Below are 25789 nucleotides of genomic sequence, written 5' to 3'. Positions count from 1 at the left end.
GCCTCAATTTGTAGTAGTGAGAAATGTATGGTATTTATGATATATTTAGTTCAAGTTATCATACATAATTTTGGTTATGTGCTTATCAAATAATCACATAATCAAAATTATAGGGAATAAAACATAACTAAATATTGTTTGGTTTAATCTAGGTAATGCAATAAAAACTTATTTGTTTGAAAATTTAATGAATAACTTAATTTAATATTTTACTGTATTACTCACGGTTACAAAATCAACTATACATAATAATAATAATAATATTATTATTATTATTTAAACTTTATGTTTTTTAATATTTTTTACTTTTTCTTTTTTCACATTTCCCTTTTTTTGGGTTTTTTTTATCTTTTTACATTTTTATTTTTTTATTTTTTTTTAAGTTTTTTAATTTTAAATTTTAAATTTTATTATTTTTTATGTTTTTTTATTTTTTAAAGTTTTGTCTATTTTTTTATTTTTTATGGTTTTTCTATTTTTATGTTTTTTGTTTTTTTTTATGTTTGTTCTATTTTTTATTTTTTTATATTTTTAAAATTTTCCTATTTTTCTTACTTTTTTTTTATCTTTTTACATTTTTTATTTTTTTCTATTTTTTTATTTTTAAAATTTTTCTATTTTTTATGTTTTTACATTTTTTTTAAAAAAAAATTCTATTTTTTTAGGTTTTTACATTTTTTATTTTTCATGTTTTTTTTAATTTTTTTTTATTATCGAAGGATATTTTTGATAAAAAAAAATCGTTAACTTCGAAATCAAGAAAAATCTTAATTTTCTGATATTTTCGATTCTGAATTGTATGTTGTTTTTACTGACGTGTTACACATGAAACATTATTCCAAAATTATTAATTATCTAAATTAAATAGAATTTTTATTGATAATTTTAAATGAATAATTAAGATTATTAAAAATATTTTCTAACTAAACGCATCTTTAATGTTTTGGGAGGTTAGACCGAGTAAGCTCGGCGTTTGGATGTTTTCAAGAGAGTTCTAGAGACATTCTTGTCTTTTATAGAGGCTTACTTCATCCCTCCTTCATTTACAGAGAATAAAAACAAAATGATCTGCAGATGAAGTGTCTATTGGGTAAATAGAAGAAAAGAAAGGAATTCATTTGTTTTTTTTTCACGAAATAAATATGAGAAAGTTTTCTAGTATGAAAATATTTCTATAATTTTTATTTCTGTTCTTCCAAATGAACCAGGTCTAAATTTAAATATTTGAAAATGATGGAGAGCATATAATATTAAACTTTATCCTCTCTCTCGACAAAACCATGCGAACAATATCAAACATACATTCATATTATAGAAATTTATAAATATGAATTTTTTCATTATGTGAATACAAATTTAAATTTTTTAATTAATTTATTAATTCAAATAAAATACTTTTTCTACATTTATGCAGATATGGTGGGCCTGGTATGGGCCACATTACCTTTTTTGGGCTCTGATCGACCGGCCCAGGACGATGTCCAAGTTAGTTTTTTTGTCCACGTGGCGGAGCGAGGACCAGAACGCCATGACCTCAAAGCTCACTATATGTGGCTACTGGCTCACCTTCCTTTCCAGTCGGACTACTCCTCCCATGGCCGCTTCTTCCCTCTTCTCTGCTCCTCCTCACCCTCCCGCCTCCTCTTTCTCTTATTGCCGCCGGATCTCCCGGTCTGCTTCCGTTCTCCTCCCCCACTCCTCTCCTTCGCGTCCTCTTCTCCGTAGTGCCGCACTGAGGCCGCACGCCAACCTCCGGAACTCCACCGGCGAGACGGCAGCCGAAGATTCTAGAGCTGGTGTGGCTGTATACAGGCCAAGATCTTACAAGGTTCTCCTCTCCGACGCCTCCCGGTCCCTCGTGTCTGCTCTGGATGATGGCAAGACCCGTCTGGAGATTGATTTCCCGTATGTTCCGTTGCCATTTGTATTTGTGCCGGTTTGATTAGAAAAGAGTACGTCTTTGTGATTCTTCTTACATTTTAGATGATAGAGACGGGACCAAGGGTTACGTGCTTATAGAAGTACTTTTCGATTTGCCCTTAAAAGACAAATTTCATTTAGTCAACGAGAGTCAATACCACTAGGCAACCACGGAATGTTCACGCGAAGAGAGCTGTATAATTTATTTTTACAAAATATTGATTAAGAGACCTATTGAAAGGAATCTCAAAATTTTTCTGGAAAGAAGATACTTTCTAAAGTTTTGGAGCATTTTGCAAGAAACTGTTGATCCCCGGGTAGCTTCTGGAGTATGCAAACTGATCGTCGAGGCTAGTGTTCGACACTATCTCCGTAAACGATATTGCTCCGCTACGGTGCTTAACGGATTGTTGCAATTCGTTCTCAAGATACAACGACGAACGTATCGGAATCGTAGCACTCCGACTTCCGAGACCAGCGAACCTTTTAGTAGACTTCTTGGACTCTTGTATGCACAAGATGAGATGAATGCTTGAGGAAGAGAAGAGAGGATTGAGTGAGTATTCCATCATCTGGAGGGTTCTATTTATACTGAAAGAAGAGGTTGAGTGTCCTTTGGGTGAGTGGATGTGTTCCTTGGGCTGGATCGATCTAGATCATCTATTCTGAAGGGTTGTAACCCTTCACCAAGCCCACTTCAATCTCATCCATCGATCCGAGGTTGTGACCCTCGATCCGCCTATCATTACGGCCGCCATCGGATCCGGATCCATTGATTCGATGTTTCGATCAAGTCTCATCCCAGTCCGTCATTGCGATCTAACGCTCTAGATCGCATCACAAGCGATCCATCATACCTTTGATCATTGATCAGGTAGCCATCCGTTCCTAAGCAACTGTCCAGTCATCTCCCTTTGCCCACGAGGATGCCGCAGGCACTGCCACGTCAGGTACGAGCCGACACGTCACCCGAGTGCCACGTTGTCCTCTGGAGCATAAATTTAAGCTCCTCAATGCTCCTCGCGACGATGCGCACATGGCAGGCTCACAGGTGCGAGCGCCTGCGCCTCTTGAGCGTACGTGGCGGGTGGCGGGCTCACAGGTGCGAGCACCTGCTCGCCCTGGCCTAAAGGGTCACCTGTCCTTTTATTTTTTGTGTTAACTCCATTAACACATCTTCATTAATAAGTAGAGAATACACATCGAGAATTTCCGATGTGGGACTATTCTCCCATGCACTTTATTAATGAATAATAAATGTTATTTTGTGCTGACTTTAAACATTAATTTCTCATTCACCCTTAATCGGTTTTGAGCAAATTAATAGTCTAAATCTATCTACGCGAATCGTAGATTTCAATTTTGAAGTCAATTACGACTTTCAACAATTGATGACTTCCTTCCTCTAAATCGTTTTGGTCCATTTAAGGCCCCAATATCCAACAATCCCCCACATGAATGGAAATTAATGCAATGCGTGTATGCATGCTGACATTTTACAAGAGTCCAATCGATAAGTCACTGCATCGGGAGAGGTAGCTTGTGGCTTTGAACCTTCCGTAGTGAAATGCTATCGAGTATACTAGGCTGCGCAGTGAACGTGATGTCTTGAACTGCTCAGCTGTTGGTGTATACTGAGACAATAACACCCACACAGAGATCTATCTCACCTACTTTAGGTTCTCATGGTTGGTTCCGTTTGCCCATGGATACCATCTTGGATTCATGAGTGTTTCATTAAGCGGCCTGTCTTCACACTCACATAGGTGACACTTCTATCAAGAGTATCCTACCATACTCCACCTTATCGGTATAGAAGTCACTAAAAGCATAAGCTTAACCTCACTACATGAGGTAGACAAGACAAATTCATCCTAGGATGGGATGAGATAAACTATCTAATGTCTTTGGACCACAACTTCAGTAACCGTTGTCCCATCAACCAAGATCTTGGGATCTCCAACAACAAGGTCAGTTACTGCTACTGATCTTTTAGTCAGTAGATTTTAATCTCATTCCTCTTGATGAACAGATACTTGATCTCGACTCAACCCTTCGTTAGAGGATCCGCCAAATTATCTTTGGACTTAACATAGTCGATTGCAATCACTCCATTCGAGATCAATTGCCTAATGGTATTATCTACGACGTATATGTCGTGACTTCCCATTATATATATTACTCTGTGCCCTTCCAATCGCATTGACTATCACAATGGATTAGTACGGCGTCACAGGTTTCACCAACTAGAATATCTTCCAAGAAATTCAGCACCATTCAACTTCCACCTGCTTTGTCTAGTGCTATAAACTCGGATTCCATAGTTGACCAAGAAATACTTTGATTTCCAAGATATCTGCTCCCCACCGATCGTGAATACATATCCACTAGTGGATTTGGAGTCTTTTGTATCTGATATCCAATTAGCATCACAATATCCTTCCAACACAGCGGGATATTTTCCATAATGTAATCCGTAGTTCATAGTATATTTCAAATATCTGAGAACTCGCATCAATGCTTTCCAATGGGTGTCGTTTGGATTACTCGTAAAACGACTCAGTTTGTTGACCGTACAGGCAATATCTGGACGTGTGCAGTTTGTGAGATACATCAAACTGCCTATTATCCGAGAATATTCCAACTGCGATATAGTCTCACCATGGTTTTTCGCTAAGTGTTAACTTAGATCCATAGGTGTTTTCACTGTAGAGAGATCGTACGCATTGAATTTTTTCAATACAGATTCTATATAATGGGATTGTGTTAAAACTATCCCTTCTGATGTCCTGAGAATTTTAATTCCCAATATAACATCTGCTTGACCCATATCTTTCATATCAAAATTTCTGGTCAACATTTTCTTTGTAGTCATGATTACTGTCCATTATTAGCATGTCGTCTATGTATAGACAGACAATTACATAGCCTTCAGGTGTGTTTTTGACATAAATGCATTTGTCACATTCATTTATTCTGAATTCGTTTGACAGCATTACTTTGTCAAATTTTTCGTGCCATTGTTTAGGCGCTTGCAAGTCCGTATAACGACTTAACAAGTCGACACACCTTTTTCTCATTTCAGAGCTACGAACCCTTCGGGTTGCTCCATATAATTTCTTCTTCCAACTCACCATTTAAAACGCAGTCTTAACATCCATTTGATGTATTTCAAGGTCATATAGTCTGCGATGGCTATTAACACTCGTATGGACGTAATTCTTATCACCGGTGAGTATGTATCGAAGTAATTAAGGCGTTCCTCTTGCTTGTACCCTTTGGCTACAAGTCCGGCCTTATACTTGTCAATCGATCCATCGGCTTTATACTTACGTTTTAGTATCCACTTACAACCTAATGGTTTATTACCGAAGGAAGGTCTACTAATTCCCAAGTATGATTATTCACGATAGACTCAATTTCACTATTGACACTTCTTTCCACATTGGAGCATCGGGTCTAGAGAGAGCTTCACTTAATGTTCTTGGTCCATTTCCGACATGAAAGTCATGAAATCCGGCCCGAACGATTTCTCAACTCTAGCCCGTTTGCTCCGACGTGGCTCTTCACTTGATCGTCAATAGTCCTTTTATACAACTAAGTTTAGAACGCCATTTTTGTTTGAACTTCGTTGTTATCACTTTCAACGCTTCCTTTTATTTGGGAATACGTTTTCAAAGAATATCGCATTCCAGATTCTATGGTTGTTCCACATGTATATCGGGAATGTCGGTTGTGAACTAGGAAACGATATGCACTACTATTATGGGCATATCCGACAAATATCGCATCGAACGTTTTAGGTCCGATCTTTACTTGCTTTGGTTTAGGTACTTCAACCTTTGCCAAGCACCCCCACACTTTCGGTATTTGTACGATGGCTCGCGGCCTTTCCATAGTTCATATGGAATTTTATCATTTTCTTATGAGGGATTACGTTGAGAATGTGATTTGCCGATAATATTGCTTCCCACAAGTTTTGAGGTAAGCCTGAATTTATCAACAAGACATTCATCATTTCTTTTAGTGTCCGATTTTTACGTTCGCAACACCGTTTGATTGAGGTAAGGCGCCGTTGTTTGATGGATAATGCGATTCTGAACAAAATTCATCAAACGGTGCACCATATTCTCCACCTCTATCGCTTCGAATTATTTTAATTCGTTTGTCAAGTTGGTTTTCAACTTCTGTTTTATAGGTTCTGCACGCCTCTAGGGCTTCGTCTTTACTTCTTAAAAGAAAGACATAACAGAACTTTGTGCAGTCATCGATAAAAGTAATAAAATATTTTTTACCTCCTCTAGTTTGCACAAATTTCAAGTCACATAGATCACTATGTATTAACTCTAGAGGAGTTGTTGTCCTTTCCACCGAATGAAAAGGTAGTTTCGTGATTTTCGCTTCTACGCACACTTCACATTTGTGTGTTCCGTCAACATTGACGTTTGGTAATAAATTTAATTTGACGAGACGTTTGAGAGTATTATTATTCACATGTCCGAGTCGATCATGCCATAAATTAAAACACTCAACAACATAGCTGGAAGCATTTATTTTATTACCATCAAAATTTCGGAGTACAGGCATTACAACCTGATTCTGTCCGAATCGCCGAACCAAGGGACGCTGGGCACGTGGCGCTCTCCTAGTCAATGGCACAGGCCTCCTCCTGCCTCAAGACAGTCGGGCCGGAAGGTGTTCCCACCCTCCGACGCCAAGTCGTAAGTAGTGGAAAAGGAGCTCCCAAGTCAGAGAACGTGCACCTCGCCAAGTCTACGGTTCTTTATATGGCGATGAAGAAGCTCCTACACGCCTATCGAGGCGCGTGCGTATCCGCAACCCATGCCTCGGTGTGTGCCTGTCAGAAACTTACCTGATACAGTCCCATCGCGCCTGATGGGACAACAAGACACCCCGTTGTCGGACTAAGAGTATAGCTTAGTCATGTGACTTGACGGCTATCGAGATGTGTCGGCCGGGACGTACGTCCGGCCGACTGGATGGAGAACATCGTCCGGACGGCCTTCATCCTCTACGGACGGCACGCCCTCATATCTCGCCTTGTCAGCCAGGTTGCCGGGAGACCTCGCAGTGACTTCCTCGGCTCGAGACATTGTTTCGTTGGCGAACCCGACCCTCGGTGCCTTTACTACCGAATGTCCATTGGTCGGCCGATCGGCCTTATCCATTTCTTCCAAGTCCGGTCGGCTCACCCTTCTCCGGCGGGCTACATGGTCATTTGGCCTCCACGTGGCGTTGACCCCTCGTTAGGGGTCCCGGGCTCTTACCACCGGATCACTTGCCTTCCCCTCGAGTCTAGTCGAAGGAGGCGAAGTCCGACTGACTGGACTGCCGATCTGACAGAACAACGATAATTGTATTGGGCCGCTCGGCCAGGTCTAATGATGCATGTTCGTTCGGCGGTTTCTGATCCGTGCCTCGTGGTCTCTTGGCCCCCATGTCCTATGCTCTCCCCTACTATTCATCACGTGCACTGCGCACGGTAAGGGGAGCTCATTAAATGCGGCCAGTATCCAGCTGACACGTGGCGATCATGCGTTTGTCAGAGTATGGCGGTGGCGTCACTTCCGATGGGACAGCTGCCGTTTGAAATGGACGGCTGGATGATGACCTCGTTATCGACGACCTGGATTGGACGGTGGAGGTTGCTCCCGGGCGGCGATATAAAGCCCGCGACTCCGTTACCGCCGCCTTGTTGCTGCATCTTCCTCCGGCGCTCCTCTGCTCGTTTTTTTCTCCGGCGACCTCGCCCCTCAATTCTTCGGCAACCCCCAGGCCCCCGTCGATCATCTTTCTTGCTCGTAAGACCCTCCTTCTCGTTCCCAACGTTTTCTTCTTTCTGTTAATCGCTTTCTTCAGTCGGTTTTCCTCCATTCCTTGCTTGAACCTTCCCTTTTGGTCCCGTATCCTTGTTTGTCGACCATGACTAGCACCTCGCAGCCGACTGGCGGTGCTCCGGGTCTTTGGTACTCGAACATGGAAAGCCGGTTCGACGAGGAGGACGCCTTGCGCCTCACTCGAGCCTATGACCTGCCGATCGACCACCAAATAGTGTTAGCCACACCGGCCGATCGGCCTCACGATCCGCCGCCCGGCACTGTTGTTTTCTTCCGAGACCAATTTCTGGCCGGACTGCGTTTTCCACCCCACAAGTTTTTCTTAGAAGTTTGCAATTATTTCCGCATTCCGCTCGGCCAGGTAGTTCCCAACTCTATTAGGTTGCTGAGCGGAGTGATAGTTCTATTCAAACTGAACGGCATCCCCTTAGAACCAAAAATTTTCCACTACTTTTTTTATCCCAAGCAAGCCGAGTGGGGCACCTTTGTTTTCCAGTCTAGGATAAGCTTCGTCCTTTTTGATAATATGCCGAGCTCCAACAAACATTGGAAGGAGCATTTTTTCTATATACGTTTTCCCGAGCGGCCAACTTTTCGCACCAAGTGGCAGACGGCGATGCCATCGCAACCGGAGCTCGGCAAATTTAGAGGTGACGCGGCCTACCTTCATGCAGCCGAACGGCTAGTTGGCCAGCGCTATCATATTGACAAGCTACTCCTCCCGGGAGTAATGCACATATTCGGCTTGTCCTCTACCACAGCCGATCTGTCCTGCAGCATGAGTAAGTTTCCTTATCTTCCCATTTGTTTTATTCTAACTGATTTATTTTTTGCTCCTGCAGCTGAAGTCATGTGGCGCGCCAAAGCTACCGAGAAGCTCAAACTGAAGGCCGCTCAGATTGAGGCGGTGACGAACAAGGAGGCCGCCGAACGGGGCCTTGCTCCAACTGATCCAGCCGGCGAAGAAGGTGAGGGGACACCAACTGTCCCTGAAGCCTCAGACGCCCCTGCCTCTCACGATGAAGCCGCGGGTGACATAGCACCTCCTACCGAAGCCGAGGTGGAGGGTCGTTCGGCCGATGATGTGCCGCTACGCGCTCGGAAACGCCGACGACCGGAATCCGCATCTGCCTCGACTACACTTGATGAGCCACAGCCCGAGCGGGGCGCGGATGCGCCGGTGCTGTCCGGGACGGTTTCCCTCGAGAGTACTCCGACTCCTCATGGTTCTCCGAGGGCCAGCTCTGAGGTGCCGCCGTCCAGCCCTTCAAGAACTTTCAGCCAGACGCGCTGGGCGAGCTTCCTCCTCGTCCCACCGGTGGGCCGTCCGGCCGACGCTTCCCAGAGCGAGCCGAGCGGCGAACTTAATTAAAACTGCTCGCGCTTCTTTCGGGCGTATGGCCGCCGATCGGCTGTGGTCCCGAGCGCAGATTACGACAGCCCTCCGCCCAAGTTGGGTGGACGCCGTCGAATAGCCAAGATGACTCCCGGCAGCTCGGCGACAGCAATCTACAACAGCCGGTATGCTCTGTTTCTTTGTTTGCGTATTTAAATTATGTTTTAACCCGTCCCCATTGCTAGCGAAACTGGGTGGAGCGGATCGCCATTAGCGATCGATCGGCGGAGGACGAGTTGAAAAACAAAAGTCTGGGGTGCCGGGCCGACGGCCGCCCGAGAAGGCCAAAAACCACGGATGCCGAACGGAAAGGGCTTCCGATCCGGCAAGGTCGTTCGGCTTGAAACGATGATCAAGCAACGAGATAAAGAGATCAAAACGGCGACCACTCGGAAGCAACAGGCCATCAATGATATGGACCACATGAAGGTGGAGATCAGGGGGCTGGAACAACGCATCAAAGATTTGGACGCCCTGCTAGCCACCGAGAAGGAGAGCCGCTCGGCCGATCTCCAAAGATTTGATGGAGATTTGAAGGATCTTCAGGCCGCCAGCGACGCTGCCCACGCCGCGCTCAAAGAATATAAAGAGGGGGAGTCGGCTCGCTCCGAAGAAGTGAGGAAGGCGTTCCTCCGCTCGGAAGACTTCGGAGAGAAGTTTACCGACAAGATATCCCTCACTTTCGAGGAGGCGATCAAGGCGGCGGTGGGCTATTTGAAGACCAAAGGCCACCTGCCTGTCGAGCTGACCATCCCCCCCGAGGACCTCGCGAGCGTGATGGACGCCATCCCCGACGCTCTTTTTGATTTTTGATGTGTGAGGAGCGTTTTTATCAACTTTTTTGTATTCCCTCCTTTCGGCCCAACTTATCTCTGTAATGACTTATTCGATTTACCTAATGAGTAATAGATGACCTTCTGCTCCTTTCACTTCTGTTTTAGCAAGGCGTTTTTCCGTCGTCACGCCAAAGTGTTCTTTATATCCTTTCCGCTCGGCACCACGCTTCTGTCCGGCTCAATTCGATCGTTTTAATGACATTTATCATGCGATCATACTTTTGAACGTAAACGCTCGGCATTTACATGCTAATATCCCTAACTTCCACCGACCCACTTTTTCTTTGGCCTTACCCCAAAGGGTTTTTCCACATTTTGATAAGCGAGCCGGTGCTATTGTTGATTGCATCGTGACCGCTATCCGCTCGGGCGTTTATAGCGCCGGCTCGTCTCGATATTTAACGCCGAGCTCGGCGGTCTTCCGCCGGACGCTTTATACGCCGCTCGTCCTCGATATTTATCGTCGAGCTCGGCGGTGTTCCGCCGGACGCTTTATACGCGGCTCGCCTCGATATTTAACGGCGCCGGCGGTCTTCCGCCGGACATTTATGACGCCTGCGTCTCGATATTTAACGCCGAGCTCGACGGTCTTCCGCTTGACGTTTATAGACATCGGCTCGCCTCTCATATTTAACGCCTGAGCTCGACGGTCTTCCGCTCGGACATTTATAGACGCCGGCTCGCCTCGAGATTTAACGCCGAGCTCGACGGTCTTCCGCTCGAACATTTATAGACGCCCGCCTCTCGATATTTAACGCGGAGCTCGGCGGTCTTCCGCCGGACATTTATAGACGCCTGCCTCTCGATATTTAACGTCGGAGCTCGACGGTCTTCCGCTTCGGCATGACGCCGGCTCGTCTCGATATTTAACGTCGGAGCTCGACGGCCATTAAGGCTAATTTTGACACTGCCGTTCGGCGAAGCTATTTGCCATCCTTTAATTATTTCTGCTTCCTGCATTTCAAGGACATAGGCGACCAGCATATACACACAAAAATGAGTTGCATCAGTGCACCTTTCACCCAGCTCGGATAACGTACTCCCGGCCGAACGGCTCGGGGTCTTCTTCGTCGAGCGCTTGGCTCGGATAACATACTCCCGGCCGAACGGCTCGGGGTCTTCTTTGTCGAGCACTGGGCTTAGATACTGTACTCCTAGCCGAACGGCGCGGGGTCTTCCTCGTCAAGCGTTTGGCTCGAATATTATACCTCCGGCCGAACGACTCGGGGCCTTCGGCATCGAGTGCTTGGCTCAGATACTATACCTCCGGCCGAACGGCTCGGGGCCTTCATTGTCAAGCCTTTGGCTCCGATGATATACGCCCGGCCGAACGGCACGGGTCTTCTTTCGGAAAATTACGATGAATTCTATTCCCGAAAGAAACCATATCTAAAAGACTAACCTGCCGATCAGCATAAGATCTGACTCAATTTCTCAACTCTCAAATACCCGTGGAGTGAGGTGGATACAATGTACTCGTCGAAATTTATCAAGGCCAGGAGGATGGCGAAACTTCCCGGTCGGTCCTCTATGGCCGCTCGGTCCCCCCAGAGGTGGAGGCGGCCTGCTGCGTTATCCTTTTACTTGAGCCTTCTGCTCCTATTGCTCCACGAGCCTAGATACTCTTGCCTCTATCAGAGCGTCGGGTTTCTCCACGGAGAGCATCACCATGTGTGGTCGTCCAGCTTCATCTATTGCTTCCGATCGGATGTAGGAGCGTTCCCACAGACGGCGCCAAATTGATCCTGTCCGAATCGCCGAACCAAAGGACGCTGGGCACGTGGCGCTCTCCTAGTCAATGGCACAGGCCTCCGAAGCTCCGGCGTTCCTGCACAGAAGTCGGGCCGGGAAGGTGTTCCCGGCGACGACCCTCCGACGCTCAAGTCAGGTAAGTAGTGGAAAAAGGAGCTCCCAAGCTTGTAGAATGCGTACCTCCGGCGAAGTCTACGGTTCTTTATATAGGGCGATGAAGAAGCTCCTACACGCCTATCAAGGCGCGTGCGTATCCGCAGCCCATGCCTCGGTGTGTGCCTGTTAGAAAACTTACCTGACGCCATACTGCAACAGTCTCATCGCGCCTTCGATGGGACAACAAGACACCCCGTTGTCAGACTAAGAGTATGGCTTAGTCATGTGACTTGACGGCTATCAGGAGATGTTCCTGTTCTCCTTTACCGCCGGCCGGGACGTACGTCCGGCCGGCTGGATGGAGAACATCGTCCGGACGGCCTTCACGGACGGCACACCCCTCATATCTCGCCTGTCGCTTGTGCTGCGATGCCGGGGAGACCTCCATGCGAGTGACTTCCTCTCGGCTCTGAGACATTGTTTCATTGAGCGTCGGAACCCCGACCCGGTCAGGGCGCCTTTTACTACCGAATGTCCATTGGTCGGCCGATCGGCCTTATCCATTTCTTCCAAGTCCGGTCGGCTCATCCTTCTCCGGCGGGCTACATGGCCATTTGGCCTCCACGTGGCGTTGACCCCTCGTTAGGGGGTCCCGGGCTCTTACCACCGGATCACAACCATTTTGAATAGACCCTTTTCTAGGTACCCCTTTCCTACGAAGACACCATTCTTCGTAAGTACAAAGTTGTCTGACTGGAACACTAGCCTAAATCCGGCCTTGACCAATGCCGCTCCAGAAACTAGGTTCTTACTGATGTCGGGAACATGGAGTACATCAATGAGTGTTAGCTCCTTTCCGGACGTCATCTTCAGAACAACCTTTCCGAGTCCAACAATTGGCGACGTCGTGGAATTACCCATATAGAGCTTCCTGCCATTTATCGGAGTATACTTGGAGAACATCGCTTTATCGGAACAGATATGACGAGTTGCTCCAGTATCAATGAACCACTATTTCGGGTTGGTATCCACCAAGTTGGCTTCAAATACAACCGCAGTGAGATCCAAGTCCTCAAGAGAGGTTGCGACATGATTCGCAACATCCTTTGGCCCCTTGGTTGGCTTCTTTGGGCGTCTGCAGTCCTTGGACAATGTAGCAGGAGCCTTTGAACTTCTTTGTTAAGCCTTCTTTTGAACCGCTTCGGCTTTTTGCGTTCGGCTCGACCAGGTTGGACATATCGTCTATAGTCCGCTTGGTTCCTCTGCAGTCGGATAACTTTCGATTATCCTCCTCTATTCGTAGCCTCAGGATCAAGTCTTGCAGCCCTATCTCCTTTTGCTTGTGCTTTAGGTAATTCTTGAAATCCTTCCATGACGGAGGGAGCTTCTCAATTACCGCAGCAACTGCGAATGTCTCGTTCAGCTTCATGCCTTCGACGTCCAAATCATGCAGTATTAATTGCATATCTTGGACTTGAGATGAGATGCTTTTTGAGTCCACCATCTTGAAATCCAGAAACCGACCGACGATGAATTTCTTCAATCCAGCATTTTCGGTCTTGTATTTCTTCTCAAGGGATTCCCACAAAGATTTTGTCGTCTCCAGAGAACAATATACGTTATATAACGTGTTGTCCAAGGCATTGAGTATATAATTGCGGCACAGAAAATCTCCGTGAGACCACGCATCGATAGCAGCCTTACTACCTTCCGTAGCGGTTGGCGTGTCTTCGTGCAAAAACCGTACAAGGTTTAGGGTTGTTAGATAAAACAACATCTTCTGCTGCCATCTTTTGAAGTCGGTTCCGGTGAATTTCTCCGGCTTTTCTCCGTGCGGAATGGTTGTCGGAATGGTGGTCGGAATGACGGTCGGAACGGCCGTCGGAATGTCGTTGGTAGCCATATCAGTTTGCACGAAATATCGTTTATGACTGTTGTCTACGGGGTGTTCGACACTATCTCCGTAAACGATATTGCTCCGCTACGGTGCTTAACGGATTGTTGCAATTCGTTCCCAAGATACAACAATGAACGTATCGGAATCATAGCACTCCGACTTCCGAGACCAGCGAACCTTTTAGTAGACTTCTTGGACTCTTGTATGCACAAGATGAGATGAATGCTTGAGGAAGAGAAGAGAGGATTGAGTGAGTATTCCATCATCTGGAGGGTTCTATTTATACTGAAAGAAGAGGTTGAGTGTCTTTTGGGTGAGTGGATGTGTTCCTTGGGCTGGATCGATCTAGATCATCTATTCTGAAGGGTTGTAACCCTTCACCAAGCCCACTTCAATCTCATCCATCAGATCTGAGGAGTTGTGACCCTCAGATCCGTCTATTGTCATCGGCCATCGGATCTGGATCCATTGATTCGATGTTTCAGATCAAGTCTCATCCCAGGCCGTCAGATCGTTACTCTTTGCAATCTAACGCTCTAGATCGTATCACAAGCGATCCATCATACCTATTTGATCAAGCCTGACACGTCACCCGGGTGCCACGTAGGCACTGCAATGTCACCTGGAGTGCAAAGTGCAAAGTGCAAAGTGCGCCTACAAAGCGCCCATTGCGCACGTGCGCACTGCAAAGTGCGCCTACAAAGCGCCCATTGCGCACGTGGCGGGTGGCGGGTGGCGGGCTCACAGGTGCGTGCACCTGCTCGCCCTGGGCTAAGGGGTCACCTGTCCTTTTATTTTTTTGTGTTAACTCCATTAACACATCTTCATTAATAAGTAGAGAATACACATCGAGAATTTCCGATGTGGGACTATTCTCCCATGCACTTTATTAATGAATAATAAATGTTATTTTGTGCTGACTTTAAACATTAATTTCTCATTCACCCTTAATCGGTTTTGAGCAAATTAATAGTCTAAATCTATCTACGCGAATCGTAGATTTCAATTTTGAAGTCAATTACGACTTTCAACAATTGATGGCTTCCTTCCTCTAAATCGTTTTGGTCCATTTAAGGCCCCAATATCCAATAGAAACTAATACAATAGATGGGGGATTGAGGTTCTGCTTGTTTCTCTATTTGAAACTTTTGATATCTTTTTCTTTCTGGAAGTGGTTCATTATCCTTTACCCGACCAGTATGTAGGATCCTGGTGAATGAAGCAGTATTAGAATTACTTTTTTTAACTTGGTTCCTTTTGGTTGTTTTATGTAGAAATTTCCTTTTGGAATATGATATTATTGTGTAGAATTCAAGCGTTTTTCTTCTCTGTTAATTTCTCATTCTTTGTGTTTTACCTGGGTAAACAGGCCCTTGCCAAGCGACATTTCATCTTATAAGGTATGGATGTATGTTTCTTTCTTTCTCTTTTTCAATACATGTTGCTTTGTTCCTTAACTTTGTTGGAATGCTTATTTCTAAAGATATATTTCCTAGTGGAAATGATTCATTATCAAGCTTCTGATCACATAGGGTAATTCAGATGAATTTATTGATGCAAACATCCAACTTGCACTTGCTATTGCTAGGAACCTGCAGGAGATGAAAGAGATCAGATCTTGCATTGTAAGTTTGAGTTTCTTTCAACATTCTTTCACGAGTGATACAATTGATGTAACATTTCATAGTAAGCATGTCAAAAATAGTTATTTTTATAGTCGAGAGCAGTGGTTTTATCTTTGGTCAGAAGAACAGTGTTCTATTGTGAAATGCCATACATGTAGATGATGTTACTTTCTTAGACAGACTTGATTATTACAATCAATTGATTTTAATTGTGGTTCCAACAACCAAATGCCATGTGAAGGATGCTAGCAACATAATAATGTGGTATTGACTGACTACCTAATTTAACTTATTCTTCAGAAGTAGGCAACATGGATTAGTAGTGTTGAGTCTGTTGACACACTAATTGACCTCTGTTGGTAAGATGCGTGCAACATGGGCTAGTTGTGTGATACCTACACTCTAGAAATAGATCTAGGAACAGAGAGCTAGGTTCACCAAGGAATGTGTATTTAAAGTCTTTGAGGGGGAAGGGTAACTGTTCTTCCATTTTTAGCCTTTGTCCAACATGTGGATGACAAGAAGTCAATGGTATGCTCTCTATATATTTTAATGTTACATGGTCTCCCACTTGAAGGTGTCTCCACTTTATGGATATTAAGGTTGGATTACATAAATCTTGGGATCTTTGCTCTTATTTCTCATTTCCAATCAAAATGACAGGTCAATATATTTTCAATATGCAACGGATTAGAACTTCAGCACCAATTGGTAATGAAGCTAAGTTCAACACTAGTGGAAGAATTGATATGGCAGCATGGACAATAAAAGGGTAAAAGGACTTCATGAGTGCAGATAAAGTGCGTGCTTGCACAAGGTAATCTAAAGGTAGCGATCTAGGGTATTGAGGAACCTTTTGAAACACATTAACAAAAAAAAACAGAAGGATGTAAAGGCATTGACAGCAATACTCTTTACCTTGTTCGAAGAACTGTTATATGAGGGGATTCACATGTTGATGATGATTATGAAGAAGCTCAAGAATTTGAACTTGTCATGATGCTTTTACAAGAATTTTGATATATGAGTACATTTTTGTCCTTGTATAAGATTTGAGATAGGACTTCTTTGAACACTCATAATGATTAGGGAAATCCTGCAATATTTGTTGGACTCAGTGATCAAGTTCAGGGGATGGACAAGGCCATTGCTCTCCTAAATTAGTTTTCCTCATCCTACAAGGCATTTCAGCAGCTTTGGTATGTGATAATGATGTTTCTCAAGGCTTTAATGGATATGGGGTTCTTGCCAAATCAGGAGATGCTGGCAATTCCTTAGTTGTATGTGATAATAATGAGATTTTGTACCTAGACGGGAACGTCTTTCTCAAGGATTTAATGGATAATGAGGTTCTTGGCAAATCATGTGTTATTGGCATTACCTTAATTTTATGATGGCAAACAAAGGTCGAGGGACTCACTAATTAATTCTCAATCAAAGGAGACAAGGAGAGGACACACCAAGTTATGCTACTGAAAAAGAAGGATAGGTCTCATTAAAATAACCAAAGAATTCTAGTCCAAGAATGTGCTGACTTCACTATGGGAGAAATGAGATCTTGAAGTTTGCAGAGGAAACTTGATCATAGTGAGTGTCAAGGTGTCATTAGGCAATCATCATACCTTGCTGTATAGAATGTTTCAATTGTTGCTGTAGGTAGTTTTAAAGAGAGAAAGGTCCAACATAAGACACTCAGCGATAGAGTTCCAAGTGTGTCGCCACTACTTTCTTTGTCAATTATTTAAGGGAAGAAAATAAATTGCAGAAGAGGATGCTTCAGTTAGTGAGTCCATTAGGAGAAATTGAGTCCTATATAATATAGGAATTACAAGGCTTGACACAGCCAAGGATGAGGAGCATAAGGACATGGGAGAGACATTAATATCATAGATGAAATTTTGAGGATGACCTAAGATGCAGTGGATATATACAAGATGAGATTAGTGGAATTAGTGTATCTTTTTTCTTCATGCTTGAGAAGGTATGACTGAGGAGTCCTTTGGAGGATTAGTGAGTATACGAAATGTGAGTGCTATTAATTCTTTAGTGATTAGTCTACATGTTGATGACTAGTGGATAGTGAGTGTCCAAGAGTTTGTAATCCTTCTTTCTATTGTTTCTAAAAGTATATACAGAATATAAGAAAGGGAAGAAGAGGAGATGAGAATGTGCATGGTGGCTTGTAACACTTTGTAATCTCCCAATTGAAAGAGTCCCCTCATAGTCATAGGTCTTGATCTAAAATATATGCACGTGAAATTCAGTGTCTGTATTTTTGTTTTCTTTTTCAGTGAAGGCATCAAGGTGATTTGTCTACACTATCTGTAACAGTGATGATGACAGTTAGCTTTTATTCATCTTCAAAGTAGGATTTTTCATTATTTAGCCTTTTGATTGTGTCCTGTATTACAGAGGTTTGTCCCCTGGCTTGAGTATTGCATTATGAATGTAGTTTAAACCTTTGGTATTTTAACTTGCATGTGTCATGGATAGATTTTAATCTCATACAGTCATATTGTACTGCCCAAATTATTCTTATACAACTGATTTGTCATTGTCCAAAGGTTAATAAGTCTAAATGATTCATCATCATATCTGGTATCATGACTAGGAACTTTGTCCTGTCTTCTACTTACTTGCAGTGTGAATGGTAATTGCAACATTTCATCCAACAATCTCAAAGTCTTTAATTGTCTTTCCTCTTCATGAGCAGTTCCCTGGTAAAACCAAGTCTTCTGTTTACCAAGCTCAATGTCAGTTCGGGCACATTCTGAAACATATATGTGATCATTAAAACTATGTGCTGATTTGTTGATGATTGACACATGCTTAAACATGGCTTGCCTGTTGTCTCTTCCATGTTACTCAACATTGGTTTCAGTTTCTGAATAGATGCCAATAGTGCTTTGATGTTGCAGTTTATTATTTGTATTACAACTATTAACCTTTTAGTTGATGAATTTCAGGTGTTCCCTGACCAACCAGAAAAGCGCAGGGCTTCTAAGTTATTTCGAGCAGCTCTTGAAACAGTATGCTCAGAATAAATGAAATATCACTATCTTAAATTTTTAGCTTACATGGAATTACACCTGTGGGAAGAAAAAGTATGGTGTTGTGTTACTAGTAATTTGCTTTTGGAAGCACTCTCCTTAACAAATGTCATTCTCGTTTTATATTAGATTGGTGGTGTAACCATTGGGTCATTAGATGACATACCAAGTGGACCTGTCAGAAGCTTCTTCAAATCCCTAAGGAACACATTGGATCTTGAGTTTAGTGATGAAATTGAAGGTCAGTTTTTCAACTTACCCGTCGATACTGGATGTCAGTTGAATAGACATTTGTCATTTTCATATATGTATACATTTGGATCATTATCTATCCAAGTGACAACAACCCTTGCAAATGCTGGAACAATAAAATTAAATCTAGGATATATCCTGTTTTATGATGGTCCTTAATTAGGGTCATGGTATTTTCCTATGTCATTATTGTTAAGTTTTGCAGCAGCATTTTAGTTTAATTCTTTTCAAGCAGTAGCTTAAATTTTTTATATTTATTATGTAAGGTTGATTGCTCATGAATGCAGGTGAACAAAAGTACAACGAGGCACCACCATCTTTATATATTTTTATTAACTGTAGTACACGTGATCTTTCTGCTATAGAGAAATATGTGGTATGTTCTAACTACTGGTATGTTGTATCTTTTTAAACTTGATTGGTTGAAGAGTTCAGACAAAATGTTGGTTGTATCTCTAACAACTTTACATTGTAGCTGCAATTCTGAATTTATTTAGTGCCATGAAATAGAGGTGGTCTATTGCATGTAGGATGACAATTAGACCCACCCAGATGTGGCTCCACATCAACCCTCTCCATTTTTGCTCCATAGATTAGTAAGGCACGGATTGCCTAGGTTTGGTTATTCTTTTTCCCTTTTCCCCGCCTTCTTATGACATCTTGTGTTCATTTCCATTTTGGAACTGAAACTTGTAAATTCTTTCCCTTTTTCTCAAAATGAATACTATAAACAAACCATTGAAACCAACTGATTTAGATTGATGCACAGTTATGTTCGAAGGATTCGTCATTGTTGGTAGCAATCATTCCTTGTCAGGTCAAAATGTTTTCGTTGACAGATGAAGCCAGTTCATTTCTTAGTCCCATGGAATTCATAGCATTTTCATATCTTAATGAAGTTGAAGAAAACTAGTTAGCTGAAATTAGTTCTTGTAGATTATCTTTACGACAATAGACATTTTCTTGCCTTAAATGTCACAGTATTCCAACTAAATGGGTATTGAATTTTACTTTTTTATCCTTAATCAATCTCCACCTCTAGAATCCTACTGTTCCATCTTTTCACCTTTTTGCAGGAAAAGTTTGCTACAACTGTTCCAGCTCTTCTTTTTAATCTCGAACTTGATACATTACGGTGAGCTAACTTTAGGATACCCTAACATGTTAGTATGTTTCTTACTCGTTAACTTGATCATCTATCTCACTGATTTGAATTTTACAGTTCTGATTTAGGCCTTCTAGGTTTCCCAACCAAGGATCTTCATTATAGATTTCTTTCTCAGTTTGTTCCTGTGTTCTATATTCGAACTAGAGAGTACTCAAAGGTATGTGTCAGATTATTAGTTAAATTTGCACAAATTCTGGAAGCTATATTATTATGTATATATTTTACGTTGAAGACAGTTCCAGTTGCCCCTTTCCTAGTGAATTACAGTGGAGCTCTATTCCGTCAATATCCAGGTAAGATGTTAAAATGCTTATGATCAAAGGGCTTAAACACATGATATTGATTCAGTCTTTCTTGAATATGTTCTTTGCATTAACAAAACAAATTACATTATTCCAACCTAAACAAAAAGAAGAAAATTACATTATTATTCTCTTTTGCAAGAAACAGATTTAGTTTTGTTTTATGCAGGACCTTGGCAAGTGATGCTCAAGCAAACTGAAGGCTCCTATGCTTGTGTAGCAGAAAGTGCTACTCGTTTCACTTTGGGAGAGGTACTAGTTTTTAGTGAAAAATATTACTATAGCCGACTGAGTCATTTTTCTTGGTTCCTCACCGTTTATGTTTTCATGTTTAGACTAAGGAAGAACTTCTGAGGGTTCTTGGTCTACAAGAGGAACAAGGGAGCTCATTGGAATTTCTGAGAAGGGGCTTCAAGGTTTTGGATATAATGTGACCTATTTTTTTTATCAAAATATCTAAATCTTTAGTCTAATATAAGCAGTTCGGATCATAGATGTTTGAAATATGAAGAATGATGTAGGGTATATATCAATTAGATCAAGGTTCGTTATGATTCACATTTTGCTTTGTTATGCAGAATGCAACCTGGTGGGAAGAAGGCATTGATTTGGAGCTGTCTTCTGCCTGGCGAAGTTGAAGACAAGTTCCAGCAGATGCTATGTTATCATTATTTATTTTTGGTTAGTTCTTTCAAAAGTGGTTTTTATTTTTCACCTGTCCTTACAAAGTTCAAAGAACAAATGGTTGTTACTTGAGGGTTAGTGATCTATCTCGATTATTGTTGCTTATCAAGTTCGAATAAGTGAAACATCATGATGATAGTGCTTATAAAATCTGAAATGGATTAATGTAGCTGAAATATAGATGGTCAATTGGTCATATAGCTTCATGCCCTCCCTCTTTGTTGAGAAAGGAAATAATTAAGGCAGGCAGAGAATTTAGGATACCTTTAGTATGAATGGATGATGGAATAAAATGAAATTAAAACAAGACTAGTAATGAAATGAAATGAAAAGAAAAAATGATCTATATTTTATTTCTTTGTTAAGTTATAATAATAGAATAGTATAACAGGGAAATGTTTTAATTTATGTCTTTTATTGTTTGTCTGATTCTTTTGACCAATTTTACATGCATGGTTCATCAATCTATTTCATAGTTGGTGGTTTCAATAATCTACACACAATATGCTCGCCTCCCTCGGTTCATTCAATATGTTCTCATTTGATTTACCTGATATGTTTGATCTAATCAATTTGATTGACTTGATTGGCTTAATTTATCCATGCAACTTAACTTGATCACTTAGGTGGCTCGATTGGTCTGCTCAGCTTGATTAGTTAGCCTAATCGGTTTGCCCAACTTGATTTATCTGCATAGTCTGATTACTCCACCTGCCTCGGCTGACCATTTGATAGAACTTATAACTATTTGATGATATATGGTTACTTTTATCCTCAATGTCAGTATAGAGTGTTTCTATCGCTTCAATCTCCAGAAGTCAATTTGACTTTGCTGCCATTTCTCTCACACTTCATTGATGGCGAAATCAGGTTTGCACCATCCTTTCATTCTCAATATTGTGACGAAATTCATAGCACTTGAATTGATGTGACCATTTTTTTTTTGTTTGTTTAGTTGATGACACGGTTAGCTTATACCAGATGTCGCGATTCCGTTCACAATACTAACAATTTCACATGCTACATCTGAGATTTCATATAATCTTTAGCCCATTCCATTCCATTCCATTGCATGTTGAGCTGTTTTGACCATGACACCTTTTTGGCACAAGTATTTTATGCTGTGGCAGTTATGAACTGCTTATTTAACTTCACTGACCTTACCATAAAAGAGGTGCTGCATTACAGTTGCATGACGGCTGCTAGTGTTCTCAGACGTCACTAATGTTCTGTTTATCCGCTACCACGGATGCAGTTGGAAAGGAGTCGACCGTGGGGAAAAAACTTTCTCAGTGGAGTGGAAAGGTAAGAGAAAGGTGTGAGAGAAGAAGCAAAGGGAGAAAGGAAAGGACCGCCACCTCCAACGGCCGACTCATGGCCAGACCGTGAGCTCGTTGTGGCTAGACCACAATTTGTGGCCAGGTTGGAGTTTGTGGCAGCTGCGGCTGCAATTTGCAGCCAAGGCACGAGCTTGTGGCCGTGAATTGCGGCCAGACCGCAAGCAATTCATAGCCTAGCCATGAGCTCGCGTCCGCAATTCTCAGCTAGGCTGTCAGCTCACGATTGCCATGAGCAATTCGCAGTCTAGCTGACCCCTCCTAGTGTGCTTTTTTTGTGAGGATGAAAACTTTGTTTCTCACAATTTTGGGCAAGGGGAAAGGTCTACTAAACACCATTAAAATCCTGTTTGTAGAGGAATACAGTGGCTCCTAAAAGTAATGAACTAATATTTTTTATTCTAATTGTTTTTAACGTTTTATCCCCTCCAATTAAGATATCCACACCACACCCACACTTAGCATGCACCCTGTTCTTAATTAATTTTTTTAGCCTTGAAATCTTATCCTGTGTAGTGAAAGCATCTAATCCAACTTGGATAAAATTGACCATAAAGATGATCGAGGCTGCACCCTTTATGCACATGTCTTGTTCCCATTTTAAAAGGATAGGCCATAAAAACAGAAAATTGTTAGATCTCATTATATCATGGGTAAAAATTAAATGAGCATCTTTCTTATTAAATTGTCAAAAGTTTTTTTATATTAATTATCAAAATAATATATTTATTATTATTTGAATGGTATCTTTTTAAATCATGTTCTAGTATATATGATGCATAATTGTTATAATATATACGAATAGATGTTGGTTGATAGTATGCCTTGGTAAAAAAAAACAAGAAAAAAAATTGATACCCAGAAGTTTAGTATATTGGTTGTGTGTTCTATTTGGAGGAAATTTTTTTATAAATATACTATAATTAAGAATCGAACCATGGATATTTAAATGATAATTTAAATATTTATCATAATTCCAAGGGCTATGGTATCATAGTATGCCGTAGTAGTTATGTATCATACTTGTTAAATACAGATGATTTAATTTGTGTACATTCGAACTGTCTCAGTATGGAGGAGTGACTTGAATAACAAAAATAGGATGCCGTGTTAAAACAAGAACATAATTATCCTTTTGCGATAAATAACACATAAACCTTAGACCGAATGAATGGCAAAGTGCAAAAATATATTTGAATACATAATATCTTTTACCTTTTGAAATTGTGTGGTTTGGTCTTTCGGATCAACACCTAAGCATGTTTTGTTGAAGATTATTATAATCTCATTTATCTATTTAAGATTATGTTTTTTAATCTTGTTTGATTTAAGTAATGAATAATTCTTAAGTAGAGACAAAAGACGATTTGTTCGTCCCTAGTATTTTCGTCAATCCATCTTTAGATCAACACGAAGGAGGTAAATCACAGGTAGCTATTAGCCATTAGTGCAGATGGCAAAGAATGAGAAGAGGTATATTCTAACACGTTGAATTTTGATCCCCAGAGTTCATATGATAATATTTTATGCCTTAATTATTACACCGTTCTGAGGGGACAATGATTCTCAATTAATGAAGTATATTTGTCATGTCAATATATGAGGGATATAATATGAAATGTTATTATTTTGAAAGTGTGAAGTTTTTCATCATTCTGAGATTAACATAAAAAGTTTTAATTTTTTTTAAAAAAAATTTCCCCAAAACTGAGTATTCCAAATATTAAACCGACTAATTATATTTTATTTATTATAATCTGATAATCATATAATTCATCATGATAACTTAAATCGTATTTTTTTCCCTTACAGTTCGCTTAGGTACTCTTTTGAATAAAAGAGAATAGCTTATGTTCAAAATCAGCTCATTTTCCTGGAGTCATGGTGTCATGGTAAGATATTCAGGTTAACTTTCATGCATCTGCGATTCGAATCCCAGCTACGATGTATTTACAGGAATTTTTTTTCTAAATGGGGAGCGTAATCAAAGAATGTTGGGCTTCTGGGTTGGCCGCCACGTGCGTTTCTTGATTTATCCTGATGGTTGATAGAAAATTTTCGTGGGATCGGATTGATCATCTTCAGAAATAGTCAATAAGATTAACTGAAATTATTATTTTTTTCTTCTTTTGAATAAAAGAGAATAGGTGATGATTCAAAATCAGCTCATTTAACAAATCAACAAACCTTGTGATTCGGGGCATTAGGACTATCCTTCTGATTTTTTTTTTTTTTAAAATTTTAGTCCATCATTAAAATAGAAATTATTTAGGCCTCTGCCCATAAAGGTCCATTTCCTAATTGATAGGTTAAAATTTAAATATTTAAAATTTTAATGAATCATTTTTATACATAAATTCAACGTTGAATTGATGATCGAACATGACTGTACTATTTCGATGAGTAATAAAAAAGAGATGTCATTCATCTAAAAGAAACTGGCACCACCACTTACTCTGTCCCTTCTTTCACTTTCCTTCCTAAAGTCAAAAGCCTACTCACAAAAAAAAAAAAAAAAATTCTCCAACATTTGGCATGTGAGCTGCAGATCTTACTGGTCTTTGATGCTTCATTAATTGCCCTTCTTAATCCCTCCATGATTTTCATTTTCATATCTTGGCCAGCACCATCTTAATGCCACTAACTAGCATCCAGTTTGACCCGGATTTGCAAGGACTCAGATTTCTATTCTCATCCGGAATTGTAATATATATGTGGCTGACACATGGAAACGCATAAAGCATGCCCAATTATTGAATGCTTCAATATTTCCTAACAAGCACCGTGCTTTTCTCCGACTTTAAGGGGTTGGGTTAAAAGAAGATTGCAAATGTGAAATGTATAATGTGGTATTTGCAAAGGTGCATTGCATCCATTCATGTGTCGCTACGAGAAGATAAGGGTTCGCAGTTCGCTTTGGGCCACACCACCACCACTACCGCCACCGCCACTATATTCGGTTAGCATGCGTCGAGATTGAATTCATAGAGTAGAGACACGACCGCAAGGGTCTAAATGGAGCACAATCATTAGAAAGTCTCATGACTTTTTGTTTTTGTTAAAGTAATCCATCGTTTCTCATTTCCTTCGCGGGTTCAAAAAACACGCGGTGTTTGGAAAAAGATTGCATGATATGAGTTCAATTGTATGGTACGCGGTGTTACTTTATATTTTATAAAGTATTTCAAGATCACATAATAATTATTTTATTTTATTTTTTCATTCGTTAGTTTAATTTTTTTTTTAAAAAAAGTTGTTGGTGCGTAATTCAATAATAAAAATAAGTACGAGAGAAAGGGAATATCAGAGACAAAAATCAAGGAGATTGATTCGATCTATTGCCCTTTGAGGTTCTATCGGCACGTGACCGGTAATAATTGCCACACTAATCAGAAAAGTATTGGCTGAGCAATTAAGGAAAGTACTGGCCGGCAAGCTCAAAGCGGACTATTGCGGTTGCTCAGCACGTGGCTACCCGACTAGATGGTAAAAGCTAGCAAGGGAAGCGTGACGCGTGGCCAGACCGTAATCGTGCAGCTGTCGGTTTCTCCAGTGCGATTACGAGAAACACGAATCTTAAAGCAAAACGCGCCCTCTATAAGACCCCAGCTGCCGG

General features: G+C 41.4%; 1 protein-coding gene across 1 annotated transcript; it reads left to right on the top strand.

Annotated features, from left to right (window-relative positions):
• Positions 1 to 1565: 1565 nt before the first annotated feature.
• Positions 1566 to 20945, top strand: LOC122015384 (protein LPA3-like). Its single transcript, XM_042572248.1, has 12 exons — positions 1566 to 1905; positions 15125 to 15155; positions 15288 to 15380; positions 18347 to 18409; positions 18560 to 18671; positions 18970 to 19058; positions 19759 to 19817; positions 19905 to 20007; positions 20083 to 20143; positions 20322 to 20404; positions 20488 to 20568; positions 20731 to 20945. The coding sequence occupies exons 1-12, from the start codon at positions 1595 to 1597 to the stop codon at positions 20788 to 20790; spliced, it is 1146 nt and encodes a 381-aa protein (XP_042428182.1). The 5' UTR covers positions 1566 to 1594; the 3' UTR covers positions 20791 to 20945.
• The last annotated feature ends 4844 nt before the right edge of the window (positions 20946 to 25789 follow it).

Source organism: Zingiber officinale, chromosome 8B (assembly GCF_018446385.1).
Source record: "Zingiber officinale cultivar Zhangliang chromosome 8B, Zo_v1.1, whole genome shotgun sequence".
NCBI lineage: Eukaryota > Viridiplantae > Streptophyta > Magnoliopsida > Zingiberales > Zingiberaceae > Zingiber > Zingiber officinale.
The sequence above is the reverse complement of the archived record's forward strand: the minus strand, read 5'-3'. Positions and strand labels throughout refer to the sequence as shown.

Bases quoted from the DNA above. Each gene is read 5' to 3' on its own strand.
- LOC122015384 (XM_042572248.1), top strand. From the start codon at position 1,595: ATGGCCGCTTCTTCCCTCTTCTCTGCTCCTCCTCACCCTCCCGCCTCC. The intron at 15,381-18,346 runs GTAAGTTTGAGT...GATGAATTTCAG, and splicing joins AAGAGATCAGATCTTGCATT to GTGTTCCCTGACCAACCAGA. The intron at 20,144-20,321 runs GTAAGATGTTAA...TGTTTTATGCAG, and splicing joins TCTATTCCGTCAATATCCAG to GACCTTGGCAAGTGATGCTC.